This window comes from Leuciscus leuciscus (assembly GCF_965113295.1).
Source record: "Leuciscus leuciscus genome assembly, chromosome: 16".
Taxonomy (NCBI): Eukaryota; Metazoa; Chordata; class Actinopteri; order Cypriniformes; family Leuciscidae; genus Leuciscus; species Leuciscus leuciscus.
The window spans coordinates 28,203,585-28,230,710 of record NC_138740.1 but is presented as its reverse complement, the minus strand read 5'-3'; the positions used below and the strand labels follow the sequence as shown (position 1 = coordinate 28,230,710).

The window sequence follows — 27,126 nt, the reverse complement described above, 5'->3', positions numbered from 1 at the left end:
TCAAACTGAAAATATGGCTTTTAAATTATCCCCAAAAAATGTATATTACTAATATTTAAGTATAAAATTCAAATTGAGTTGTTCAGCCACTTTGACAGCCCTACTGTACATTAACTATATCTATAGAATTACTGTACAGTTTTGTCCATAATGAGAGTATGCAAGAATAGATTTCAAAAATGATATGAATTTCTCTTTCAGGCCACAGAGCATGTGATCAGAAAACTTGAACTTTAGAACTAACAAACTGCAACAGTTTTTGTGACCACCATAATATATGATGCAGGCATGAACAAACTAAATAAAAAAAAAGAAATATTTTTAAAGCCAGTGGAGTAAAGTAGAATAGTGGGAACAGCAAAACTGAATGAACCTTCTTTTTTATTTCAGTTGTCATTTCAGAAGCAGCATCTTTACTATATTAATACTGTACATATATTTACTAATTTAGAAGTCACTTTTTCTCACTTTTATCAAAATGCACATACATCTTGCAGAGAAAAAAAAAGTCTTGATGAAGCTCATGATTCAAATTAGCTTTAAATATTTCACAATACTCTCCATCAACACTGTAGAATACATGCATATACAGTACATGACAGTGGTTAGATCATCCATGATTGAGCTATAAATCAGCTCAACCATGTGTCTATTTTCACCATGGACTAGGAAAGGAAGTTAGAAAGAGAAGGAAAGACACAAAGGGAGAAAGAGCATCAACCGTGATGTACAACTTACCCTGATAAGACACCCAGGACGAGGTTAAGCATGAAGAAGGAGCCAATGATGATGAGAGGGATGAAGTACAGCCAGTTCCAGGTGTTCCCAGAGGCATCATTGGCCTGTGCATAAACAAATAAAGCAAGAGATGTTACAGTAGAGCCCTTACACAACCCATTCACACAGACAATTAAGAAATCCCCAAGCTCATTACAAATAAAGGTTATATCAACATTGTGTGCAGTATCCATGTGCAATAACTTGTGAATGAAAACACATCTAAGACTACAACTATCCAAAGCATTTTGAGACTAATTACTTAAATCATTCTCATGGTTTAAGAATCTAATGCTAAATAAATTAAGTCATTACAAATCCACTTCCACAAGCCACCACTGAGAAAATATTGCTGAAGCCATTTGGAATGAAAAAGATTTTTGCAGCTATAACGTTAGCACTGACTCTCTGCTATAACCTGCTTATGCATCAGTGAGGTCCCACTTTTTATCACTTCTCTCCTTAATTAAACATCACTTTTACCTCCATCTCACTTTTGAAGGGGGTATCAGATGTTTTTCAATTCAAAAGCTTTTTTATTTTTTGGAGAAAATTGAGAACAAATCAATTTGATTTCAACAAAGATTCAATCCAGTAACTTTTTGCAAATGTCTAAAATGCATTTATAAACATTTGAAAACACTTCCCTTTGTATCGGAGGCAAGAAATAGAGATAAAATATTATATATACAGTGGGAGAACAAGTATTTGATACACTGCCGATTTTGCAGGTTTTCCTACTTACAAAGCATGTAGAGGTCTGTAATTTTTTATCATAGGTACACTTCAACTGTGAGAGACGGAATCATAAAAATCCAGAAAATCACACCGTATGATTTTTAAAGAATCAATTTGCATTTTATTGCATGACATAAGTATTTGATCACCTTCCAACCAGTAAGAATTCCGGCTCTCACAGACCTGTTAGTTTTTCTTTAAGAAGCCCTCCTGTTCTCCACTCATTACCTGTATTAACTGCACCTGTTTGAACTCATTACCTGTATAAAAGACACCTGTCCACACACTCAATCAAACAGACTCCAACCTCTCCACAATGGCCAAGACCAGAGAGCTGTGTAAGGACATCAGAGATAAAATTGTAGACCTGTACAAGGCTGGGATGGGCTACAGGACAATAGGCAAGCAGCTTGGTGAGAAGGCAACAACTATTGGCGCAATTATTAGAAAATGGAAGAAGTTCAAGATGACGTCAATTTCCCTCGGTCTGGGGCACCATGCAAGATCTCACCTCGTGGGGCATCAATGATCATGAGGATGGTGAGGGATCAGCCCAGAACTACACGGCAGGACCTGGTCAATGACCTGAAGAGAGCTGGGACCACAGTCTCAAAGAAAACCATTAGTAACACACTACGCCGTCATGGATTAAAATCCTGCAGCGCACGCAAGGTCCCCCTGCTCGAGCCAGCGCATGTCCAGGCCCGTCTGAAGTTTGCCAATGACCATCTGGATGATCCAGAGGAGGAATGGGAGAAGGTCATGTGGTCTGATGAGACAAAAATAGAGCTTTTTGGTCTAAACTCCACTCGCCGTGTTTGGAGGAAGTAGAAGGATGAGTACAACCCCAAGAACACCATCCCAACTGTGAAGCATGGAGGTGGAAACATCATTCTTTGGGGATGCTTTTCGGCAAAGGGGACAGGACGACTGCACCGTATTGAGGGGAGGATGGATGGGGCCATGTATCGCGAGATCTTGTCCAACAATATCCTTCCCTCAGTAAGAGCATTGAAGATGGGTCGTGGCTTGGTCTTCCAGCATGACAACGACCCGAAACACACAGCCAGGGAACTAAGGAGTGGCTCCGTAAGAAGCATCTCAAGGTCCTGGAGTGGCCTAGCCAGTCTCCAGACCTGAACCCAATAGAAAATCTTTGGAGGGAGCTGAAAGTCCGTATTGCCCAGCGACAGCCCCGAAACCTGAAGGATCTGGAGAAGGTCTGTATGTAGGAGTGGGCCAAAACCCCTGCTGCAGTGTGTGCAAACCTGGTCAAGAACTGCAGGAAACGTATGATCTCTGTAATTGCAAACAAAGGTTTCTGTACCAAATATTAAGTTCTGCTTTTCTGATGTATCAAATACTTCTGTCATGCAATTCCATCACTCATAGTTGAAGAGTACCTATGATAAAAATTACAGACTTCTACATGCTTTGTAAGTGGGAAAACCTGCAAAATCGGCAGTGTATCAAATACTTGTTCTCCCACTGTATGTATGTATATATGTATATATATATACAGACATCCCAAGTCTCCCGGAAGTTCCGGGAGTCTCCCGCATATTGATAGCGGCTCCCTGATGCCCGCAAATCAGTTAAAATCTCCCGGAAGCAAGAGCGCGCAAGCGTAGCGCGCACGGCAGAGAGAGGGAGCGAGAGACCTTGCGTGTGTGTTCTAGTCTGCGTGTGTGCCTCGGGATTTTGTATATATATATATATATATATATGGGTGTTTCTGCAACTACGGGCACTTTTGACTATCCCAATTTTAAAAAGATCAACATCTATGATTTTCAATTTTAACCATCACAGTCTGTAATACATATAAAGATTTACACAAAATAGAATGTAGTCGTTAAGATTTTAATCTGGAACATGTTTATTTTTTATGTTTTTCTGGTCATCTTCTTAAAAAGTGTCCTTACCGCAATGTTACAATAACGTTCATTTTATAAATTTTTCTTTAGTAATTTCTATAATTTTTTTTTACATATTTAAATAGCTTTTTCAAATGTGATGCAGTTTTGTAAATACTGATATAAAAAAATAATATACAAAATAGGGAATTTCATGTTTTTTTCTATGCCATGTAAAAAATGTACAGTAACCTTAGATGTCAATTGTTTTCATACACACAAAAGATAACATAATTAACTTTTTATGACAGATGTTGCAATTTCAATGTGTTAATCATCTCAACTTAAGTGTAAAAATATTTTTTTTGCAAATCAAAATGTGAAAAAAAATGAAAATAGAGCAGTGCTGCGGTAATGACATCTTGAGTCGGTAAGGACAAAATTTTATTTTTTATGTAAAAAATGGCATGTTTATATATATATATATACTAATAAATATACAAATATATACTTCAGTACTAATAATATACTGAATATTTGTCATTTAATATACAGTACACCTTGAATTTGTCTCTACCGCAACACAAGGTCTTTACCGCAACACCTAAATTTGCTGCGGTAAAGACATGTTGCGGAAATGACATTTTTGCTAATATTTTAGCTAATTGGCAGCTGTCAAGGCCTACCACATTAGTTTTGAATCTTAACATCTTAATATACATGAATTCAACAGTAAAATACATTTATTTTTAAAATGTAGTTATAAATACACAATTATTAAGCTGAATGGTAAGGACGCACAATAAATACTAGAGCAGAAAAGATTATGTTTACCTTATTTTTTTGTTATCTTGTGAGTGAGGTAGTGTGGTGGTCCAGTCTGTCAGCAATGTGCTCAAGTGATAGTTTCTGTTTCCATAGAAACTAGACTTGTTTGTGTTCGATAAAATTTCATAATAAAAGCTTTTTTTCATTGTTGCGGTAAGGACTCAAAAGTGTGGGACAGGCACATTTAGTTAAAAAAAATCATAAAAATGATCAGTAAATAATACAAAGAATTTGAAGATTCTGTAAATGAATCTGTATATTAAACAATTCCATTTGAAATAATGTCATATTGTAAAAGAATGAGCTAATTTTAAGTATCTCAACATTGAAACCACGGGTGTGGGACATGAGCAAAAATGGTGTTTGGACCTATAAATGCTTCATAATTTTACATTAAATCATATTATTTATTCATAATTATTTATGTCAAGGTGTGTATTGACAAAGTGCCCGTAGTTGCAGAAACACCCATATATATATATATATATATATTAAAAGTATTTGAATAGAGTCAAGCTACTCAAACCACATCATTCAATGAATCATTTTTAATAACTGTTGCTGCTTTGAATAACATCCTCATGGGACACTTCACAGACATCAAAGCAACATGGATCAATGTTGCCCTCTCTATATTGCCCTGCTGCTAATGCCATTGATTGTGTTTCTCATAAAACAACCCCCATAGGTGAGATGAGGCACTAGTGAGACTTAATGCTGATCAATAAACACCAAAGCAAGAGGGAGATTAGAAACAAGATAAATAATTAATGAACAGGTAAATTATTCAGCCAAAAAAAGCACAAGCCAGGTATAGATGAGCTCAGTGATGGACCATGTCAATCACACATACTGTAGAAATACATCATTTTGTTTCCATTGGTTTTAGTCCAGATCAGATTACATGTTAGCACTTTTCCGAAGCCTAGCACGCGTCGCGCATTGACTAAGTATAGGTAGCTGGCTAAAGGTACTGTAGCATAACAAACATGGACTGATTTAAAGCGCTCTACATAGACAGTAACACTCATCACATGAAGCATACAGGAGACTCCACTCACAATTGATTTCAATGGAGTTTGATGATAGTATGTTGCTAAGCTAACAACATGGTATTCTAAAAAACATAACTAAATAAATAGTCAATTATATTGAATTAGTTTTTATTCTTTCATATTTTTTTTCCAGTCTTGAATGAATTTGATTTAAAATCTATATTTCTTTTCCTTTTTCTGCCATCTTGTATTTATTTATTTGGAACTGACTTCTCATAGAAGAATAAATTGGTTCCTGCCACAGAATGTGGCTTAAATGAGGATTCTTAGAAAGGACCATAAATATGATGCTTACCTTTATCTAAAATGTCTCGGTCTTGTTTTCAATATCTCTACTCGACTTTATACAGTATACAGTGTGTGCGATATAATTCCTGCTATAACTATGGTACAAATATAAAATTAAAGGTGAGAATTTGTATCAACATCCAGCAGGTAGAGAGACAATGAAGGAGAATCAATCCTTCAATTACATTAAAGAAAAAACATGACCATACTGAAAATATCATTTGAGGCTACAGTATCCACAGTTTTTTCCCACCACCATCAGCGTGTGTCTCAGTATTCCTGCAGGCTGCTGCGTCTGAGACCTGCACTCAGTCATTTCACTCCTAATTAAGCAACAGTGAGAGGAGCAGGAGGGATAAGCTCCCATGAGGGACGATGGGAACCTGTGTGAAACAGTCCCTCAGTCAATGCTCAGTGCCCAGATGAGCCCGTCTATACTCCCTTATGCTGACGAAGGAACTACTTAGGGAATTACGTTTCTCTGGAACGTCAAAGCAATTCATCATTGCAGAGTGTTAGAAGATAGAATATAAGTGGCTTAGTGTCTACAATCAAAATAAACCGCAAGTACTGTACATTATGTACAAGAACAAACCAGAGCATTCATTTTGCAATTACATTTTGAGGTATATTATGTAATTGTACAGCACTGCTTTATTTATTCACTATACTATTCACTATAAGGAAGGACATTACATGTTTCCTCACATTACATTACATCATCTAAACCGGATGTCTAAACCTGGTTAAGGTAAAGTTTTGCAGCAAAATCAGGAATTGCAAGACCTCATTGTTATGAACCTGTTATGAAAGAGACATCACAGGATTACTACTTAACTACTTAAGCTACTTAACAAAAAGTAACAGAGAGAAGATGCAGCAAAGGGCTCTCAATTTGTAGTTTTTTTTTTTTATCACATTGCAAAGGCTGCTTGCCTTTAAACATTCCCAAAAGAACCTGACTACTAAAGCCAAGAAACAATCAACAAGGTCACACACAAAGCAACAATGGTATTTTTCCACAAACATTTGAACTATAATCAAATGCCAAAACAATGCAAATATATGGAATTATATATTAGAGGTGTGAGAATTTTTTAGGCAACTACAGTACAGCAAAAAGCACATTTATCATATTCCCCTTAACCTGTTTCACTGTGACATTGCACTTCATCTAATTTATCTTATTTGGTCTACTGCATCCTTAAAGGCTTTTGTAACACTTCCTTTGAAACACTGTGAGCAGACATACCTCTACTTAATCTGTAAACGGTGATTATCATAATGCTTTATTCAGCATTATGCACAGTCAACTGAATAAAGTGTCAGAACAAGTAAGTGTGATATTAGTGTAATATTTAGTTCTTACCGGGACACAAACTATATAATAAGCTCTTCTGATATAATGAACATATTTCGCTTTCTTTCTCTCCCTCTTATGCCAAGATAATACAAATAATAAAGGCTGTGGGATGAATTCAAAATGTAAGAATGAACAGCATAATTTATTTGATTTAGCACCTGATTCACTATGTTGAGTACTTTCCTGAGACCGTACAGTATCAGTCTAATATTGTGATTTATACACCTGAATCAGCTCTTTAAAATGCTGAGTGTCTCGACTGCACTGTGGGTCTGGATATATGCCCAGATATAATGTTTTTCTCCATCATTTGATCATAATTCGATGATTATTACTGCCGCACCTTTCTGGGCCCACAAGAAACCCCACGGCTTACTTTAAATATGGTGCAGCATTATTTCAGTGCACTTAGCTCCTGGTTCAACTGGATTGCAGGGTGATAGGGAATAAGACACATGCATTTACATCTACGCATATTTTTCACTACCACTGTAATGAGTTATATCCAAAAAGGGGAGGGGAAAGAAGGGAAAAGGTCTGAAATGATTCAATGCTGCATGCATCCAAATAAGATTGTCCTCCATCCAGCTCCCAACAGGCTATTTTTAAAGATGTTTAATGAGCTCTGGGATGGGTCTGACAGCCCAGGATGACCGGCTGACAGGGTCAAGGTGCACAGAGGCCTGGTGACTCAGCCTGCAGTAACAAGAGCAAAAACACTGATTACATCCAAACACACACACTGGCTACTGGAATAGCACAACAGCTGCGGGCTGACTATACATTTTAGTGAAACAATTGTCACACATGGGGCTACTGACCACATGATGTCTCTTTTTGGACAGCATGCTCTCACACGTCAATAAATGACACCTTATTACCGCCCCGGTGGGAGTTGACTGTTTTATTATAGACATATTAACATTACAAATGCTTGACCAGAAGGTACATTTTAGATTAATTAAAGATGCTTTAGGTACGACAACATCAAGACGTGACTAATTTCAAAATCACCACAAAAAGGTCCCTTAAAATACTTTTAGAAATTACACGAGACCTTCAACAAGGGTTGTTTTTTTGGAGAAAAACAAAACAAAAAATTCAAGATCAGTGATCGAAGGAAAACCAATCTAGTTTAATGCTGCATTCCATTCAAAGACGTGGGTTATTCCTACTTCTTATAAATAAATAAAAATTTCCCTTGCTTGATGCTCAAAAGATGACAGGCATGTAAGGAAACAAAATGGCAATGCTACCATAAAGTATGCCAGTGTCAACAGGTCTTCTAGCAACCTATGATGCTATCCAATGTAAGCAATGGCATTTCTTCTGCAAATGTACAATTATGCAATTATTCAAATGTACAACTGAATGTTTATCATTAACTGTATATATCTCCCTGGGTTTGGCCATGTTCATACAAATCTCCTTGCCACAAAAGTTTTCAAGTCCAAATTCAAATGCCGCTCTATTTCACTTTTCAAGGTTGAAATTGACCAAAGATGTTGACTTCTATAACACTAGAAAGTCTTAAAATAACTGACACTGTAACAAATCCAATCAAGAACAAATTACAAATAAAATCTTAATGAATAATAACCAAACTGTGTGAAGTCATAACAGTATTTAGCTCTCTAAAACACAAATTACAAATGACTGTTTTCTGCATATAGCCATGGTGACATAAAGAGAAAGTCTGTCAATTAATTTTACTCTGTAAATAAATTCTAAATGATAAAAAAAAAACATTTAAATAAACTGTACTCTTTAGATACATTTTATTTAAAGGCACACAATGTAACTTTTCGCCACTAGAGGTCGTTTATTTTTAAAAAAGGTAGCTTGATGACGCCTTGATTTCGAGAATCATGGGAGTTGTTGTCTTCACCTCTACAGCCAGTGGAGAATACGATGGGACTCGGGTAGAAATAATATTCATGGATGACCGGTAATGTATTAAAAATTTATTAACGTTATGAAAGCCGTTGGAGCGGAACAAGGCCGCTGGAGTGATTGCTAAGGAGAGACAAGTATGATACAGCTCGAGAGCAGTGGAGCTTTTATTATGCCTTCTTCCGGTCACGCGTAAGTGGGGTAACACAGTGCTGTTTTATCATATTAGATACATTTGAGTGTGATGAAAGTTGTTACAATGCTACTCTGTGTGTTCGCTCGGCGGCTACTATATGATGTTGCACACTGCAGCGATATTAGGCATGGTAAATATGGTACTCGCGGTAAATCAAGAAAACGAGATTTAAACAAAAAGATGAACTGTGTTGAGCTGTATAACAATGATTCGTTTTCTGTCAATGAATGTATCCAAACAGTTGCTCACCTGTTTAATAAAACACATAATATATTAAAGAGCCTTTAATGTTGGTTTTTTACAAAACAAAACCGGAAATCGAGGGTAACACAGGTATGATGTCATTGATAGGCGACACACGGACACGATCCGTGTCCTGGTTAAAACTGCTTATTTCTCTGGATTTAAACATTCTTAGAAACATTTGGGATAATGTAAGTACACAAATCAACAAAATATACAACATTGTTCTAGTGGTTTTTGGCTATGTTGATCTAAAAATCTTACATAGTGTGCCTTTAAATAAATAAATAAATTTCTCAATAGCAACAACAACAACATCATCATCTCCAACAGGTAGTGTTGTTCCACTACAGGGGATCTGACCAGCGTCCCCAAACAAGCATGACACAGTAGTGGTAATTAAGCATAAAGTGATTAATCTCTAGCACAGTGAGAGGGTAATAAAACTAACAGGCATGAAATGAGGAGTGCCGTGTCATTAGCAGAAGACTCCGCCCCCGCTGGCTTGCTATGCCGCAGCTCATTATAGGTTGAGATAATGTAGCTCCTTAGGTTGAGAAACTTACACTAACCTCTGGCCCTCTCTGCCTGTCTGTCATTTATAGAGCTACAACTTGATGCTCAATAAAGAAATGCCTTTTCATTTCGACAAGGCACACAACCGGTTGTTTTTACCTAGGATTTGAATCTTAGAATATGATTATATATCACAGTCACGGTTTTGCTGCATTGGGAACATTTGGTGTATAAAATAAAGAATTTATTTGTATAATCCATTACAAACAATCCCATTATTCCATTGTGTCGTTCCATCACAGCGCTATAAAGACATCCATCCGAGGAGTCACATTCCAGCTACTCTGACATGCAATCTAGAAAATGGAGTGCTGTCATTATTCTTATTTCACGATGTGATCCATCCTGCATTCAAACCATAAACAGGATCTCAAAAAGCAGCATATCACACATCATCTTCCACAGTAGCTTTAAAAAAAGTATTCAGAACACTATATTCCATGAATTACTAAGACGGAGGCTGATTTCATGCCTTGTGCTGTTTCTATACATTAACTGTGTTGTGGTGGAAACACATGTACTCCTTACAAATATCTTTGGCAACACTTTACAATATGGTTTCATTTGTTGTATTAACTAACATTAACCATGAGCAATAACTTTGTTGCTGTATTTGTCCATCTTTGTTAACACTATAAAAATAACGCTGTTCATTGTTTGTTCATGTTACTTCACAGTGCATTAACTAATGTTAACAAATACAACTTTTGATTTTAATAATGTATTAGTAAATGTTGAAATTTAATTTTCAAAGATTAATAAACGCTGTAGAAGTGCATTTCATTATTAGTTTGTGTTAACTTGTGTAGTTACACATATATTATGTAGTTACAGTAACACTTTATTTTAAAGTGTCCTTGTTACGTTACATGTTACCATAGTAGTAACAGTAAATGATGCATAATTACATGCAACTAACCCTCAACAAAACCCTAATCTACCCTAACCCTATAGTAAGTACATGTTGTTAATGAATATTACTCAGTACTTAAATATATAATTACACTGTAACAATGACACCTTAAAATAAAGTGTAACCATAGATACATATATGATGTAGTTACCATTACCGTAGTGTTACCATATATTTTTAGAACATTGTTTAGTAAATTGTATTTAATTATATTACTGTATAATATCTTCTGTATAATATTTTATATATAATATCAAACTTTTTTGGAAGAAATGCATGTTGAAATACTGAAATACTGTATTTTTTTAATGTTTGGCTGAACTGCATAGTGCATTATGTCTATATAAATAATTTGGTTTAATATATATATTTAAAAAATAAAGTATGTTTTCTATTCATCTACAAGATGGAAGAAAACTTTGAACTTGCTTCTGGCACACCGTTAAGAACTGCCACTCATACGGGTGACTTCTGGGAAAGATCTAAGGCTTATGATGAACAATACATATATTGATTTACTCTCTATTTGTCACCAATTATAGGTCTTTGCTTTTCAATGCAGAGGGATTAAGAACTGCACTGAGATACTTTATAAACGAGTCAGTCTCTGTGAAATAGGATTGAAGCCCCTGGGCTATAAGGAATGGTTAAACTACAAGCTCCAGTAGTTACAAATTGGCAATAAAATTATGAAGCCACTGTGGTCTCCCAGAGACGTGCGTTTACAGTATTCTGAGAACAAATGTTGTTTTTAAAGGCCCTGCAGAATGCCTGAGGGGCCACCAATGCAGTTTGAGAGGTCATGTGGCCCTCAAGCCCATGCTAATCAGATACACTCACGCATACTGTACACGCAGGCTGTGCTAAAGTTGCCTTGTGAAAATGTTTATCGTACTTAATAAGAAAACTCATAGCAAGTGCATGAGTGTAGAGAGAGAGATGTGTTCTGTTCTAAAACATAGTGAGCTGCCTTCAGGGGCAGCATTTGTTTGTGTTTTTTAGTAATAGTGATTGCGAAATCCAGTCAACTATTTTTTAGCTTGTCAGCTAGGTAAAAAGATGTAACTGTCTGACACCGAGGATTTGCCAAATTTGCAATGTTTGTGACAATCTTGGTAGCATCAGTAAGAATGGGTTAAAAATTACAATCTAATTATAGTAATAAATAGTCATGTATATGCCATCATTTTCAAGCAAAAGTGTTTGTATCATTACAATAGCTGTATAATTTACAGACATATTTACATTTTTCTTTGTAAGGAAAATCTAACATTTAGTTTAAACAATTATTAATTTACATATGCAAAATATATTTTATATAAAATTGCCTGAATTTATCAAAATTCCAAGATTTGTGACAGTCTGGGTAGCATCATTAAGAATGGGTTAAACATTACAAGTTAATTAATAATAATAAGTCATGTTTGGCATCATTTTACAGCAAAAGCATTTATATGTTTATTTCTGCCATGTATTTTCTTGTATTTTCAGGATAAATAAAATAATAAATAAATCTGTATTTTCCTATAATTTACAGACATAATGTCAAATTTTCTTTGAAAGGAAAATCTAACATTGAATGAAAACAATCATGAAAAATTGTGCACTAGTGTGAAAAATGTATAATACTTAAAAAAAAAAAAAAATTAAAAAGAAGAAAAAAAAGGTTTAATCATCTGTAAAAAAAAAAAAAAATACAGATGAAAGTAGAGTATAATTAAAGTATTATTAGTATTATATCAACACTTTAAAATGTACATACTGTATATATTTTTTCATAAAAATATGTAGTTTTGTGTTGGAAAAATCAAGTTGTTTAGTTTAAGCAAGCATTAAAAAAATCCTTACTTTTGAACCCTGCAAATAAGCTTATTCAATCCTAACAAGTATCGATGAAAAATATTGAGTGTAATTAAAAAGGATTGTTTAACTCAATATTAGCTCTAATTGTTCATTTAAGGGGTTCCGTGATGGTTAGGATACTAAAATGAAGTAGACCGTGAGGCGGCTCACTAGATTTTGGAACAGAGTTCGTGTGTTAGAAAGTGGGTGGGTGAAAGTGAGAGAAAGAGAGAGGGTATCAGCATAACCAGCAGACCTCCACATATGACAGGAACAGGTTGGCAGCGTACAGTTTGAGTTCAGCTTAGCATAATTCTCGACTTCGGCGGGAGGGAGGAGTGGTGTGGGAACAGGGTGGCATATGCTGCCCCACACCATGTTCTGGCAGTCTAATGCTCTGTACACATTAGTAAACTGTGAGGAGAAGGGGAGCAGGTGAAACTACAGCAGTCTGTCTTTGCTGTCACTCAGCAGGATTTATACTACGCTCCCAGGAAGCGTTACTGAGACAGTTCCGTCCATGCCAGCATCTATCCTGAATGTGATATCTCTATAATGACTGGCCAGAGTAGGGTTTTCTATAAGCGTGAAATTCCTGCATATCATAAATAATGTTCTTTTGCATATTTAACAGTCTGCAATTAAAGCAGACTTCTTTCCACTCTTCCACTTTGTATTCACATCAGCAGGCACACACACACACACAGATTTTAGCACCTTTAGGCTACGTTCACACTGCAGGCTGAAACGACCCAATTCCGATTTTTTTGCCCCTATGCGACCTGTATCTGATCTTTTCATGACAGTCTGAACGACACAGATCCGATCTTTTCAAATGCGACCCAGGCCACTTGGGTATGTGGTCCCAAATCCGATACATATCCGATCTTTTCAAATGCGACTTCAGTCTGAACGGCCAGGTCGCATTTATCCGACCCGCACGTCATTGATACGCGAAAAACGTCATAATCCTGCGTTGAAGTAGTCGTCGGTTTGAAAACGGACTGCATATTCGTCGAGCTGAGGTAAATCTGCCGAACGGGTCGACCTCGACGAGCCCGTTAATAAAAAAAATTTTTTTAAAAGCCCATGGCCATTATATATACGTTATGTTAACTTATTTGTGCTGAATCTGATATTAGATAGGTCAGCGGCTGCTGTCTGGCTCTTGTGTAACGGTCGCTGCGCGCGCTCGTGTGTGTGTGTGTGTGTGTGTGTGAGAGAGAATCACAGTTAAAGTTTAGCTACTTCCGCAAACAACAAGTGACGTCGTTGAGCGTTGAGTACTCTTCTGCGCATGCGGGTCACTTCTGGGTCATTTCACGTTCACACAGGAGATCACAAAAGGTCGCATTTAATTGGAAATGTGAACGGCCTTGCAAAAAAATCGAATTTTTTCAAAAAATCGGAATTGAGCATTAAGCCCTGCAGTGTGAACGTAGCCTTAGACAGTCTCATGAGCTCAACACTCAGACAAGCAGAACACAGGCTGTCAGATGTTCTAAAACACAACACAACATTCAGAAACAAAGAAATGCCTTTGAGTTACACAAACAATATTCCACATCAACATTCCACACTGTGCATGTCTGTAAATGCATGTGTGTTTATGTGTGTGTGAGGTTAAAGAGTTCACCTAAAAATGAAATTGATGTCATTGCTTACTCGCCCTCATGTTACATTTTTTTTATAATTTTCTTCCTCTTGGGAAGATTACAATTCTTTCAATGCATGGAAAAGTCATTTTGTGATGGTGAATAATGCCAAGCTCCAAAATTACAAAAAAGTACCATAAAGATTTAAAAAAATAGGGCATATGACTTGTGCACCATATTCCATGTCTTCTGATTTTTTTTTTTTAAGTTTTGTGTGACCAACAGATAAATATTCAGTGATCTTCCCCCTTACTGTAGCCATTTCTGTAATCTGTTTGTCTTTTTAGTCCGGTTAAGAGCCATTTTTGTACAAAAAGAACTCTTTCTTTTGAACATAAAGGCCCAGGTACACTTCATTTTCAGTGTAAAACCATATTCAGTGTATATGATTATATTTATCAAAATCATAAATGGATGCTGCTTTAATAGGGCAATACATGTCCCTATCCCTAAAGCCCACCCCCTACTTACTCCTACACATGTACTTTATTCCCACTACTAAATACCCGTTAGGCACTTTATTTCCACTTTTCGAATATTTTCTAACTTGTTATTTAAAATAAACTTTATCAACTCTTTGAGCTGATATGTGATGGGAGAAGGGAGAAGAATGAGTTTGGAAGTCTCTGAAACCATTGGCTTATAGGACAGTGAGGCGACAAGTCTCGCATAAGCCTAAGCTTTCTCAGCCTATATATCACCTCAGAAAACGTAGAATGTAGTGCACAGATTCGATGGAATACTTCTATGATGCTTTGTTTGCCATTTGTCATGATAATTCACCATCTACCGTTTTATGGAAAAGAGCTGCTCACACATTCAGCCTCACATCTCTTTATATAGATTATAGAAGAAAGAAAATTATAAGGATTAGGAATGATGTGGGAGCGAGTAAATGACAATTTCCATTTTTCCCATGAACTTTCATTTAAATTATTTTAACAGCAACTCACATAATATAGTACATCAGTCCATCCTTCCATGGTGATGCACTGGAAGACTGTGAGGATGGCGAAGAGGATGTTATCGAAATTTGTGATGCCGAAGTTGGGTCCTTTCCAGTACTCTTTACATTCTGTGCCATTGGGACACCGTCTTGAGGGAGGCTCTATACCACATGGGTAATCGTCAACCTTTTCTCCTAAACAAACAAACAGAAAAGAGTCATGTACTGTACATAGGCCTAAATCAATAATCATTACAAACATAAAGGGGAAATTACTGCAACCACCCTTTCCAAACTGGTCAAACACACACACACAAAAACACACTGTTAAGTTGTGTTTTCATGTTTTTTAGGGACTTTCCATAGATATGATTTTTATCCTGTACAAACTGTATATTCTATCCCCTTACAGTCAGTAAACATTTCCTGCATTTTTACATTTTCAAAAAGCATCACTTAGTATGATTTAGAAGCTGTTTTCCTCATGGAGACCCAAAAATGTCTCCACAAGGACAAGAATATCAGATATTGCCATCTTTGTGGGGACATTTTGCCCCCATAGTGTAGGGTTTACCTGAACCACATACACACACACACACACACACACTCTCTCTCTGAGGCATAGCACCTGCTGATGTTGCTGATTGAGGGGTGAATCAGGCAGCAGCTGAGCACATGTTAGCAGCTCAGCTTCTTATTGGAAACCTCATTACCAACACGAGCTAATTACACGCACTGTGTCGAACTGAAATAACTCACACACACATATGACATTAACGACCTGTCAAGATCCCTCACACCATGGACACCGAAATATAGTACATAAATACACAAACATGTGTGCACGCACACACATACACAGCCTCCAGCTGCAATAACACAGCTTATGTCCTCATCTTCAAGAGCCGTGCTGTGAGGATACAATAGAAAAACATTTGCTCTTCAAGCTCTCGAGAAAAATATTACGCGCAATTTTATACAGGATATGTTTTGTTTAAATATTAAATAGAGGATATTTATGTTATAATTGTACAAAAGTACAAAATTATCATTATTAAGCCTAAAAAATTATTTCAAATATAATTTTCCCCTCACCTCTAATTCCAATATATATTGTCTCTGTATGATTTTTTTTAAGTACACTGGAATTTTTCTTCACAGGTTACTGCGTGATTGAGCTGCAGTTGGCTCTGCAGGACGGGATTTACGCTTAACTGGTTTCGGGAGGGGGGCAAGGTTTTGTGGGTAAATGTCAGTCAGTTAAGAGGAAATTTGCATAAGCAAAAGAAGAGCCTGACAGGACCTCTGATCAGAACGGGTTTTGTCTAGCTTTAGTGTTGCAAGTAAGAACAAGAGGCTAAAGTTTGTGAACAAACTTTGATGTTGGATTGAGAAAGCCTGAACCATAAACCGGGACTCAGACTCAGGTCATCTTGCAAATGTATTGTTTTGGCAGCTTTGGAATTCCACACCCACAGTGATATTGCTCCGACATAACAGCTTACTTTTAACAGTTATTTTGTCTATGGGTTGAAATTTTAGGCTCAGAATAATAATAATAAGAAGAAATATAAGTTTAAGTAGTATAACAGTATGTTGGCTTTCTCATATTTTATTCAATAATACTTTCCCATAATAATTCTGTGTACAGAGTGTGTTCCTATTTTGTTTTTCTTCTGTATTTTGTGATACCAATGCAGGTTTCTTTCTGCTAAAGTGTCTTTATTATCTTCATTCTTCAACATAATCTGATAAGGAGTTATTTTCCTTGGACAACCTGAATTTGTTATTTCATGTGTGATTCAAAGGGATGTTTTGAGATGCTGTGCTTTGAAACGTCTCTGACTGCAGTGGCTGTGTGATTTATTTCCTGGGTCCTCTCATAAGAAGCTTCACACTCTGATAGGACATTTTCAATAAAAAGAAGGGGGGAAAAAAACACCAGGAAGTAGACTAACCTGTATCCAATCTAAAGCAGGTGAGGTGGAACTTGCCCATGTAGAACTCCACACCGATGATGGCAAACATAACTATGGCAAAGAACAGCAGCAGTCCAATCTGAAGAAGGGGAACCATGGCCTTCATTATGGACTTTAATACTACTTGAAGACCTAAAGAGAGAACCAAATTTGGTTACATTTGGAAAAACTGTCTCACTATTTCATTACTACCTATTTGTAATGTCTGAATATCTGAACAAACAGTGTTAAATCAAAGTGTTCTGTACTGCCAAACACTTACTTGGGATTCCTGACACCAGTTTGAGGGGTCTCAGGACTCTGACGGCCCGCAATGTTCTTAAGTCGAACTCTGAACCAACTGTGGTTAAAATCCTGTCACAAACACAAACATGCAAAATTCATTAGAAAGCAGGGACTCCATAGACATTTAGTTCAGATTAGTGGTCAATCAGTATGGGTTGTTCGTTTTTTAAATCATTCCATTTGGCCTGCTTCCATTTTGGATATTTGATTGCATCCTTTATAGAAATATAGAATACAGAATGTTTAAATACATTTAAACAAAACAATTTAAATATAAACAATATAACATTGTAAATAATAGTATTTATCTTAAATATAATATTTAAATTATATTATTTGTATCTATTGTTTTTATTTGATAAATTGATGTTCATAATAATAATACTTAAAACAATTTATTGTAATTAATTTCAATATTCAATTATCATATTTTATAATGTTCATTTTTTTATTATTTTTTTATTAATTATTTTTAATCATCACTAAACGTTGAATTTAAAGATTATTGTATATATTATTTTCATTTGGTAATAATGAGTGATTAATAATAATAATAATATTTATAATAATAATAATAATAAAATATTTATTGTAAAATGTTATTGTTGTAACAAATGGACTTAATCAAAATGCTCTAGACATCATAAAGCCATCCCCCTCTCCCCTGTTGTCATCGGCACTCAAACCAGTTCTCTTCAAAGACCGTTATCACCTCTGCTACCCTGAACGATCTCAGCAAGAGACTGTGTCTGCAACCCTCAAAGACAGCACAGGAGACCAGACGGCACTAGCCATTTGGTCAAAGACTATAGAGATAAACTTCCAATACACAAGGACATTTTCTCCATTCTTGCCCACAAACTTTCCCAAATGTTTATAGGATTTCTCATGTGGTTTATGCATGTCCCTATGTTTTATTAGCCTAGTTATGATTCTTTAGTTATGTTAGGGTAACTTCAAATGTTGATTTCCAAAGATGATGTATCACTGCTTTAATGTCTTCAAATCCATTCTTTCTTGGTATCAAAAGAATCCTCTTTTGATTTTATAATCAATGGTGTACAGCATGTTATGATAAATATTTTTACCATACTTTTGTGTAAAGACTGCACAAATTCTCCATACCACCATGAACATGCAAATGGAGATAAGATGGAACAAAGACTTTCTCCCGGTCATCTTTGATTGGTCACCTCACCAAATGGGTGTGAACTGATTGGACCTTTAAGAGTGTCTGATTAGTTCAGATCTTTGCTCAATCTCTTTGAGACAATGTTTTCCTGTCTAACTTCTTTGAATTCAACGTGGACCACCCCAAGAACCCAGACGAACGCTTCAGCGCACTCCTGGCAAAATTATTAAGAATCTCCCGCATCTGGACTTGTTCAGCGACCAAAGTCCATGCAAGTACCCGTTCGCAGCCTTTAGATGAGTTTGTAAGTTATTGTGCCCCTTTAAGGTGACCCTGATTCTTTTATGTTTCTCTTAGGTTGTGGTTAACTGATTGTAATCTTGCCATTCTCTTTTCTTCTCTCTCTCTTTCTTCACTTTTCTTTACTTTCTTGATTCTGTATACAATCTTTGCTTAGTTTAGTTGTATGTGTAGCCTACCGTAGTTTCACTTATTAAACCATTATATCCATGTTTTATTGTCTCTGTGTTTGCCACTCACAAAAATATTGAAGTCACTTAAACATCTTGATCTTGCGATACCTATGCTATTACCCTGCTAGTGCTTTATTTACTTTTGTTGGAAAAGGTTATTCTTTCTTGGCCAGAAAGTATTTCCTAGAATTAATAACTGATTACGCTTTCTGTTCATTGGATGAACTGATTAAATAATTGTACAAATATTGACAGTCAATTCTAAAAATAATTCAAATATTTATAATTAATAATTATATATCTTTTGAGCTAATTTGCTACATTGTAATTCATTCAATAGTCAATTATCATATTTTATAATATTATTTTGTAATTTATTATTTTATGCATTCATCATTCAATTTTGAATATAAAGATTATTTATATAAGCATTATTAAGATGATATATAATACAAAATTAATTCATTATTTACATTAAATTACATACTATTTTTACTTGTTAATTGATACTTCTACTACTGCTACTACTAATAATAATAATAATTATTATTATTGTTATTGTTGATACTGATAAAATTATGTTTTATAGTAGGCTATTCATTTTTTTTGTAATTTATTATTTTATGCATTCATCAATAAATATTGAATTTAAAGATGATTTATATTATATACTGTATAATACATAATACATTTTTATTTACATTACATTATATACTTTTGATAATTACTACTAATAATAATAATTATCGGTCCCCAAAATGCAAGCAAAACAAGAGTATTAGAAATCTACAAAGATACCACAGGTGTCACTCTATATATTTAATTCTCTTTTTTCACACAAAAAAATTTTTTTTATAAAAAAAAACGTCTTTAATTCTCATCTCACACTGTATTAAATTGCTGGATCACCTTTTTGGTCAGTGATTCGTGTAAGGTAGCAATCACAAGAAACCTCTCTGAAGCAAACTGTCTGCTTTCAGTGTTGTGTGTGTTTATGTTCTGGAAAATCAGCATAACCTAATCTAATCTAATCCCATCAACACAGTGACACCGCCGAGATGACAGCCATTAGATGTTGCCAAGGCAATGTGCCTGGCTGGCGTAGCGCATATGAGCCTGTATGTCCTCAGCAGCACTGGAGTGGAACCAGCCGCACACTGCATTTGTGCAAATGTGGCCGTGAATAAGATCTTCCCATTAAATCACAATCATCAACTCACAGCAGGCAAACTGAGTAAGCTTATATAAAAGTTACAGTTCTTATGTTTGGCAGAGGAGCATCTTTCTTCACTGACATCTGATCTGATTTGCTCATAACACGAGAAAGAATAGGAGGAGGAGAGATTGAAAGAAAGATGGATGTCTGAAAAGGGAAGAGAGGATGGCAGCAGAGGGTTGGGGTGGAGGGATCATGCAGAGTACTGTGAGGCTGAGCAGACATGCCCCATTAAATATGATAGAGCTGCCGCAACACCCCCGCAATCTATCTAACTCGCTACACAAACAGGGAGGAGGAAGAGAGGAAGAAAGTTAGACAAGGATGAAGAGTTGGCAAAGTTTTCAACATTCTTTTTTTTTTATAAAGTTGACCTTTTCAGGAACACGTAATCTAGTGTAGCGACCACAGCGCCCTCTGCTGGAGCTGTGCAGTCAGAGTCTGAGCTGTACATCTCACAGATATGCTTCATAATTATGCAATACAAGTCAAGGGCTACCGACACATTATGAAGAGCCAAAATCTCATTATATGCAAGCATTCAAAATACACTGTGACATAGTGAATGTGTTATGTCGTTAAAGTTTATTATTGCCACACAATCAACATGTCACAATGACTATTTTCACTTGCACAGACACTCAGTGTCTGTATTAAGATTCTTACTTTATAACTAAAATGTGTATATGCATGGTGATATTCGACAAAAAAATCAATTCAAAGTAGATTCTCTGAAGTTTCTGAGAAAATATAGTAAAAAAACACACATAAAAAACGTAACTTCGCTGTTTTTCAACCCGATTTGTATTGTTACAGTGTCGGTAGTATGTAAATTACCAATGCTTACTCGTTCTTTGTAGTTACCTGGAAAGATAAATTCATGTTTATTTGTCAGCAGAAGCTCCACTGGATGACAGCTCCAGGGCTTTTGTGAAAACAGAGGTTTTTCAGATTTTCTCTCTGTATTTACAATTCTTTGCAGCCGTTAGCTGCTGCCTACAACATGCTAGATCCTTCACTGGAAACCTAAAGTAACTCACTACCACTGAACATTTTCTCTTGGAATTTTAGCACCCGGGAACAATTCAAGTTGACACCATTATGACTAAAAGTTTGCTAAGAAGTATATCCTACTAAAGCAAGGCGGTATTTGGTTCTGGTCAAGCGTATCCATAGCAGACTGGTGGGAGTGGCCTTGGACAGCAACATGCCCAGTGCATTATGGGTGTTGAAGTTTTCCTACCTATTTGGCAAAAGGGAAGACAGCAGCCCATTTTCTCTGTTTTCTATAGGTTCACCGATTTCAAAAGTTCCCCTTTCTACTGTGTAGGCAGGCACATTTTATTGAAAGCCCATTTTGCCAGCAGTGAAGAAAAATAAATATGATTAAAATTACCATGAAATCCCATTTGACAATTCTTATTTTTTATGGAATACTGCAGGGTTTATTATAATTTATTTATCCGTGCACATCATTATAATTTTCTATTCATGTGTCCTTGTAATCTTTAATTAAAATAACTTCCCCTCCATCCTCCATTCACACCTCTCCTCTGCTCATGTTTACTGGTGCAGGACAACCTGTCAATCACATGAGATCACAGCAATAGCAAACCACTACAATCCAACGATCCAATCAATTCCCGATCAACAAAATCAAGTTCTGCCCTACTTTTTTCTTGTTCAAGAAACCATTTCATTTAGACAAACGTCAAAATATGGAAGAAAAGACAATCACAACTTGTTTCATGCTTACTTTAAAGCTACAATATGTAATTTTTTTCGCCGCTAGGGGTTGTTAACCTCTTAAAATAAAGGCGTAGGTTGATGACGCAGTGAATAAGCGGAATGATGGGACTTGCTGTCATGCTGATGGATCAAATAATGTTTATGAATGAGTGAAAACATTCATGTTTTTTAAAGGGATACTCCACCGTTTTTTCATATTAAACTATGTTATTCCCTTAACTAAGACGAGTTGATACATACCTCTCTCATCTCAGTGCGTGCACTCAGTCGCTCTGACGCGCAGTGACACTCTGATAGTACTTAGGTGACACAATGACACAAGGAATGGTGACACAAAATAAAACGTGGCGCTTTTCTAAGCGGGTTAAAAAGGATAACTATAATGTATGGCGGAATAGCACTTTTGGGAGTAGTTCGACTCGGCGCAGTAAAAAGTGACTGTATTCCGCCATACATTATAGTTATCCTTTTTAACCCGCTTAGAAAAGCGCCACGTTTTATTTTGTGTCACCATACTTGATCGTATAACTACTTGTGTAACTGTTTTTAAATAGGGAAAACGTTGATGTGTTTGGTCACTTCTAAATTCATTGCTGTCAGATACCATTGAATATACTGGGCTAAGCTAAGTACTATCAGAGTGTCACCGCGCGTCAGAGCGATTGAGTGCACGCACTGAGATGAGAGAGGTATGTATCAACTCGTCTTAGTTAAGGGAATAACATAGTTTAATATGAAAAAACGGTGGAGTATCCCTTTAACATGACAGTGGTATGAAGCAGGGTGCGATTGCGTGCGAATGAGAGACAGATATCATTCCCACGGAGTCCCAAAGTCTGCTTGCCATGGTCCATAATGTTTGAACAAAACAACAACAGCGTGCCGCTAGATGTTACGCATTACGCAGTTGTCCACGTCTGTCGCCATGGTTACTATGGCAGTACAAGCAGAAACCAGGGATAACGCGGATATTACGTCATTGACAGGCGACAAGTGAACAGGGACGGTCACTTTTTAAAATTGTGAATTTCTCAGAATTTACAAATTCTTGGAAACATTCAGGATAATGGAAGTACACAATTGAAAGAAATATATAACACTGTGCAAGTGGTTTTTGGATATTTTTATACAAAATTCCTACATATTGTACCTTTAAAACATCATTTACTTGTGTATATCATTTCATACTAAGAAAAGGGCCATTTTCATAGTATAAAACCTGTAAGTATGGGATACATGGCAATGTATACTCGTTAACTATTGGAAAAGATGACAGATATATTTGACTTATAAGATTACACTTTATATAAGGACTCTTATAGGACCCTCATGGTAAGATATGACTCTGATTGTCTGCGGTTTGGAGAGACTAGCAGAAAAAAAGACCATTATTATTTTGAATGTAGCAGGGTAGCTGCAAGCAAAAAGGAGACATTTTTAATATCCCGCTTATCAATGACAGAATATATCTCTACATGAGGGCAGAAAGCTCAGGCACAGGAAATATGGCTAGGAACGATATCTGCTATTGGTCAAAGAAAAACTCTCTCACATAAAGAAACAAAGGCATATACACAATAACACATACATACAGTACACAAAAATAGATACTGTCAGAAATTGGCAATCAGCTCCTGCTTTGGAGTCCCACGAGTTAAAACAGAAATTTCAGTGAGTTACTGGTAGATTTGGCCCAGCGCATAATGAGAATGGAGACAATAGAAGTCAGAATGAGCATATGTGGCTGTTTCAACAAAGAATTGCAGTCAGATGATGAACCAGAATTAAGTAGTTGGGAGCTGAATGTTTATGAAAGCAGTCCCTGTGACTGCGGTTCATAACTAACACACACGTGATTGACAGCTACTGATTTTGTCCGCTACAGAGGTGAAGGGCAGCTGACTTCTGTGGCACTCAACTGAATGAGCTGCTAAACTCACGCTGCACTCGCCAGTGATACAAACTGAAAGACAGGATGAAGAGGGAGAAGTGGGAAAGACAGTGGTGGAAAGGGAGAGCGTGAGGGAGACTTCTCACCCTCAGCGGGGGTGCCGTGATGTAATTATCATTGCATGGTGGACATGGTGCTGGAATTAGGTTTTTCACAAGTCTCAGAAAGAGACTTATCCCTCTCAGATGATCATCCAGTGTCAGAGGAGAGCTGTCAGTCAGCCTCGGGCACACAGTGACCTCACGACCTCAACCGAGCAACTGAGACCTCTAAGATCAGAGAACAAGCCTGAGCAGAATCCAAAGGGAAATGTACCTGGAAAATGTTACAAGCAGTACACCTGTCGACAAATGATGAGTCAAAACAATCTGTTGTAAAAAATCGTATTATATCTTTAGTGTCTCAATTGTTTAAATGGACAGCAAATGGAGAGTTAAAGCGCCCTTTTTATGCTATTTTAAAGGCTCCTAATTTTGTTTTGGAGTCTCAATAGGTTTACATGCATCCAAGTTCAAAAAATACACAAGATATTTTCTCACAATATACATTGCATAACCTCTTTTTTCAGTGTCTGAAACGGTTCGATAAAGCATTCAGTCTCTCATCCCCTCCTTTCCGAGACTCTATTCTGCTCTGATTGGTCAGATGGTGCAGTCTGTTATGAACGGTCAACCACTTACAGCTTGTGTTGAAAACAAATTGCCCATAACCATATCTGAATTTCACCTCTGAATAGGGACGCAGCTAGTGATTTCAAACAGTAACAATGGCGACGGTTTTACTGTATCAATTCAAGCCAGAGTCCCTTTGCAAGTGCATGTAAAGTGAATTTGCTTTTGCAGCACAGAAAACAAACAGCATCTTCTTGACATGTCGACAACACAAACTCTTTTAGGCCTGCGATTACAGTGTTTGAGGGCGGGTCAAAGTAGATGCCATTCGCGGGCAGCCAATGAAGACCATAAGCTGGCGTTATGCAAATTTGTTACAAGCCTACATAGGAAGCAAGACTGGAATTACTGAAGACTCGTTTCAGGCAGTTCAGAATCTGAACTTTTGGGAGACATTTATCATGCACTTTGATCTTTGAAACTTTGCAGACCCTTTACATTCACAAACATCTATATTACACACTACATGAAAGGTAATATCGGAAAAAGCATAATAGATGCCACTTTATATATTTGTTGCTTCTAAATATAGCATCATTTTAATCTCAGCACAACTTTATTTTAGAGTAATTTTAGAATTTTAATCTGATATTTCAAGCAGAGTGTCACTTGCTTATCTAACTGAACGTTTGATGTGTCACATGATCTGAGTTGCTGTCCTGTGAAACCTTGCGTGTGCATATTTATGGGCTTTCCGGATGTTGCGCTCAGACAGATGTTTTCTTCTGAAGCCGAACTAATCTGCAAAGTTGAAACCCTTGTTTTGGAGGAATGATTGCATGCTAGGTCAGAAGGCAGTCTTTTCGCTGTTGCCTGAGGCACATCAGGATGTTTTAGCATTTACAATGTGGTGACGTGCATTTCTGACTACTAAACGAGATTTCAGTGATCAGTGAAAGTTTCACAGGGCCCTTAAAGGGATAGTTCACTTTGAAATTAATTTTTGGTATGTTTTAGCTTACCTCAAGGGCATCCAAGATGTAGGTGTCTTTTTTTCCGCAGTAGTTTCAATTTTTATATTTTTAGGTCAAACCGTTCTTGTCTGTCAGTCATATAATGCAGGTCGATGGTCACTGTCTCAAAGAGCATGCACAGAGTCCAAATTAAAACAATTCCCCGTCGTCCAAATTAAACAATTCCCCATCGTAAGTACACATTGATGGCCTAAGACACGAAACGAGCGGTTTGTGTGAGAAAACGAACAGTATTTATATCGTTTTTACCACTTATACACAGCCATGTCCAAGTGATCTGATGTGACGTGTACGCAGACTGGTGCATAGATATATACACTAGATGTCGCCTTAAAGACATTCGTTCCAATGAACTGCCGTAGACAAGGCGACATCTAGTGTGTATATATCTATGCACCAGTCTGCGCACACGTCAGATCAGATCACTTGGACATGGCTGTGTATAAGTGATAAAAACTATATAAATACTGTTCGTTTTCTCACACAAACCGCTTGTTTCGTGTCTTAGGCCATCAATGTGTACTTACGATGGGGAATTGTTTAATTTGGACGACGGGGAATTGTTTTAATTTGGACTCTGTGCATGCTCTTTGAGACAGTGACCATAGACCTGCATTATATGACTGACAGACAAGAACGGTTTGACCTAAAAATATAAAAATTGAAACTACTGCGGAAAAAAAGACACCTACATCTTGGATGCCCTTGAGGTAAGCTAAAACATACCAAAAATGTATTTCAAAGTGAACTATCCCTTTAAAGTTTCAGAATAGATCTCAAGAATGTTACAAACTATGCAAAGATTTCTCAGAAGAGTTTTCAATTTTCTTTTATTTTCAATCTTCTTTTATTATTTTATTTTCAATCTTCCATGAACAAATTAACTGTATTGTTATCTACATTAATTTAATATTAAACAACTTATATTGTACACTGTCATTCAAAAGTTTGGAGTCGGTTAGATTAAATTTTCTCTTATGCTCACCAAAGCTCAATTTATTTGATCCAAAACACAATAAAAAAAGAAATTTTGTGAAATATTATTACTATTTAAAATAACTGTTTTCTATTTTGATATATTTTAAAATGTAATTTATTCCTCTGATGTCAAAACTGAATTTTCAGCATCCATTACTCCAGTCTTCAGTGTCACATGATCCTTCAGAAATCATTGCTGATTTTGGGCGCAAGAAACATTACTTATTATTATCAATGTTGAATAAAGTTGTGCTACTTAATATTTTGTTGGAAACCGTGATACATAAGAGTCTGTTCTATCACATCAATTTAATGCATCCTTGCAAAAAAAAAAAAAAAAAAAATCGTACTGACCCTAAACATTTGAAAGATAACGTACGCCAATAATTGTCTTATTTGTGTCTATTTCTTTTTCCTCCACTGTCATTATTGAAAATTGATATAGCTGAGAAATGCTAGGAAATATGTTAGAAAAGTCATTCATTTTGCAATCCCAATTGTTGACACTAGTGGCAAAGAAATTGCACTGCTTTAAAAAGGAATATAATA

At 36.3% G+C, this 27,126-nt stretch overlaps 1 protein-coding gene across 5 annotated transcripts in view; it reads right to left on the bottom strand.

Annotated features, from left to right (window-relative positions):
• Positions 1-27,126, bottom strand: part of cacna1bb (calcium channel, voltage-dependent, N type, alpha 1B subunit, b) — a 148,736-nt gene that overhangs the window by 69,670 nt on the left and 51,940 nt on the right. For all 5 annotated transcript variants that reach the window (XM_082140195.1, XM_082140194.1, XM_082140196.1 and 2 more), the window contains exons 6-9: positions 17,411-17,502; positions 17,128-17,280; positions 15,177-15,364; positions 739-842 (exon numbers count right to left, since the gene is read on the bottom strand). In XM_082140195.1, coding sequence (XP_081996321.1) covers positions 739-842; positions 15,177-15,364; positions 17,128-17,280; positions 17,411-17,502 — 537 coding nt within the window. The remainder of the gene's footprint in view (positions 1-738; positions 843-15,176; positions 15,365-17,127; positions 17,281-17,410; positions 17,503-27,126) is intronic.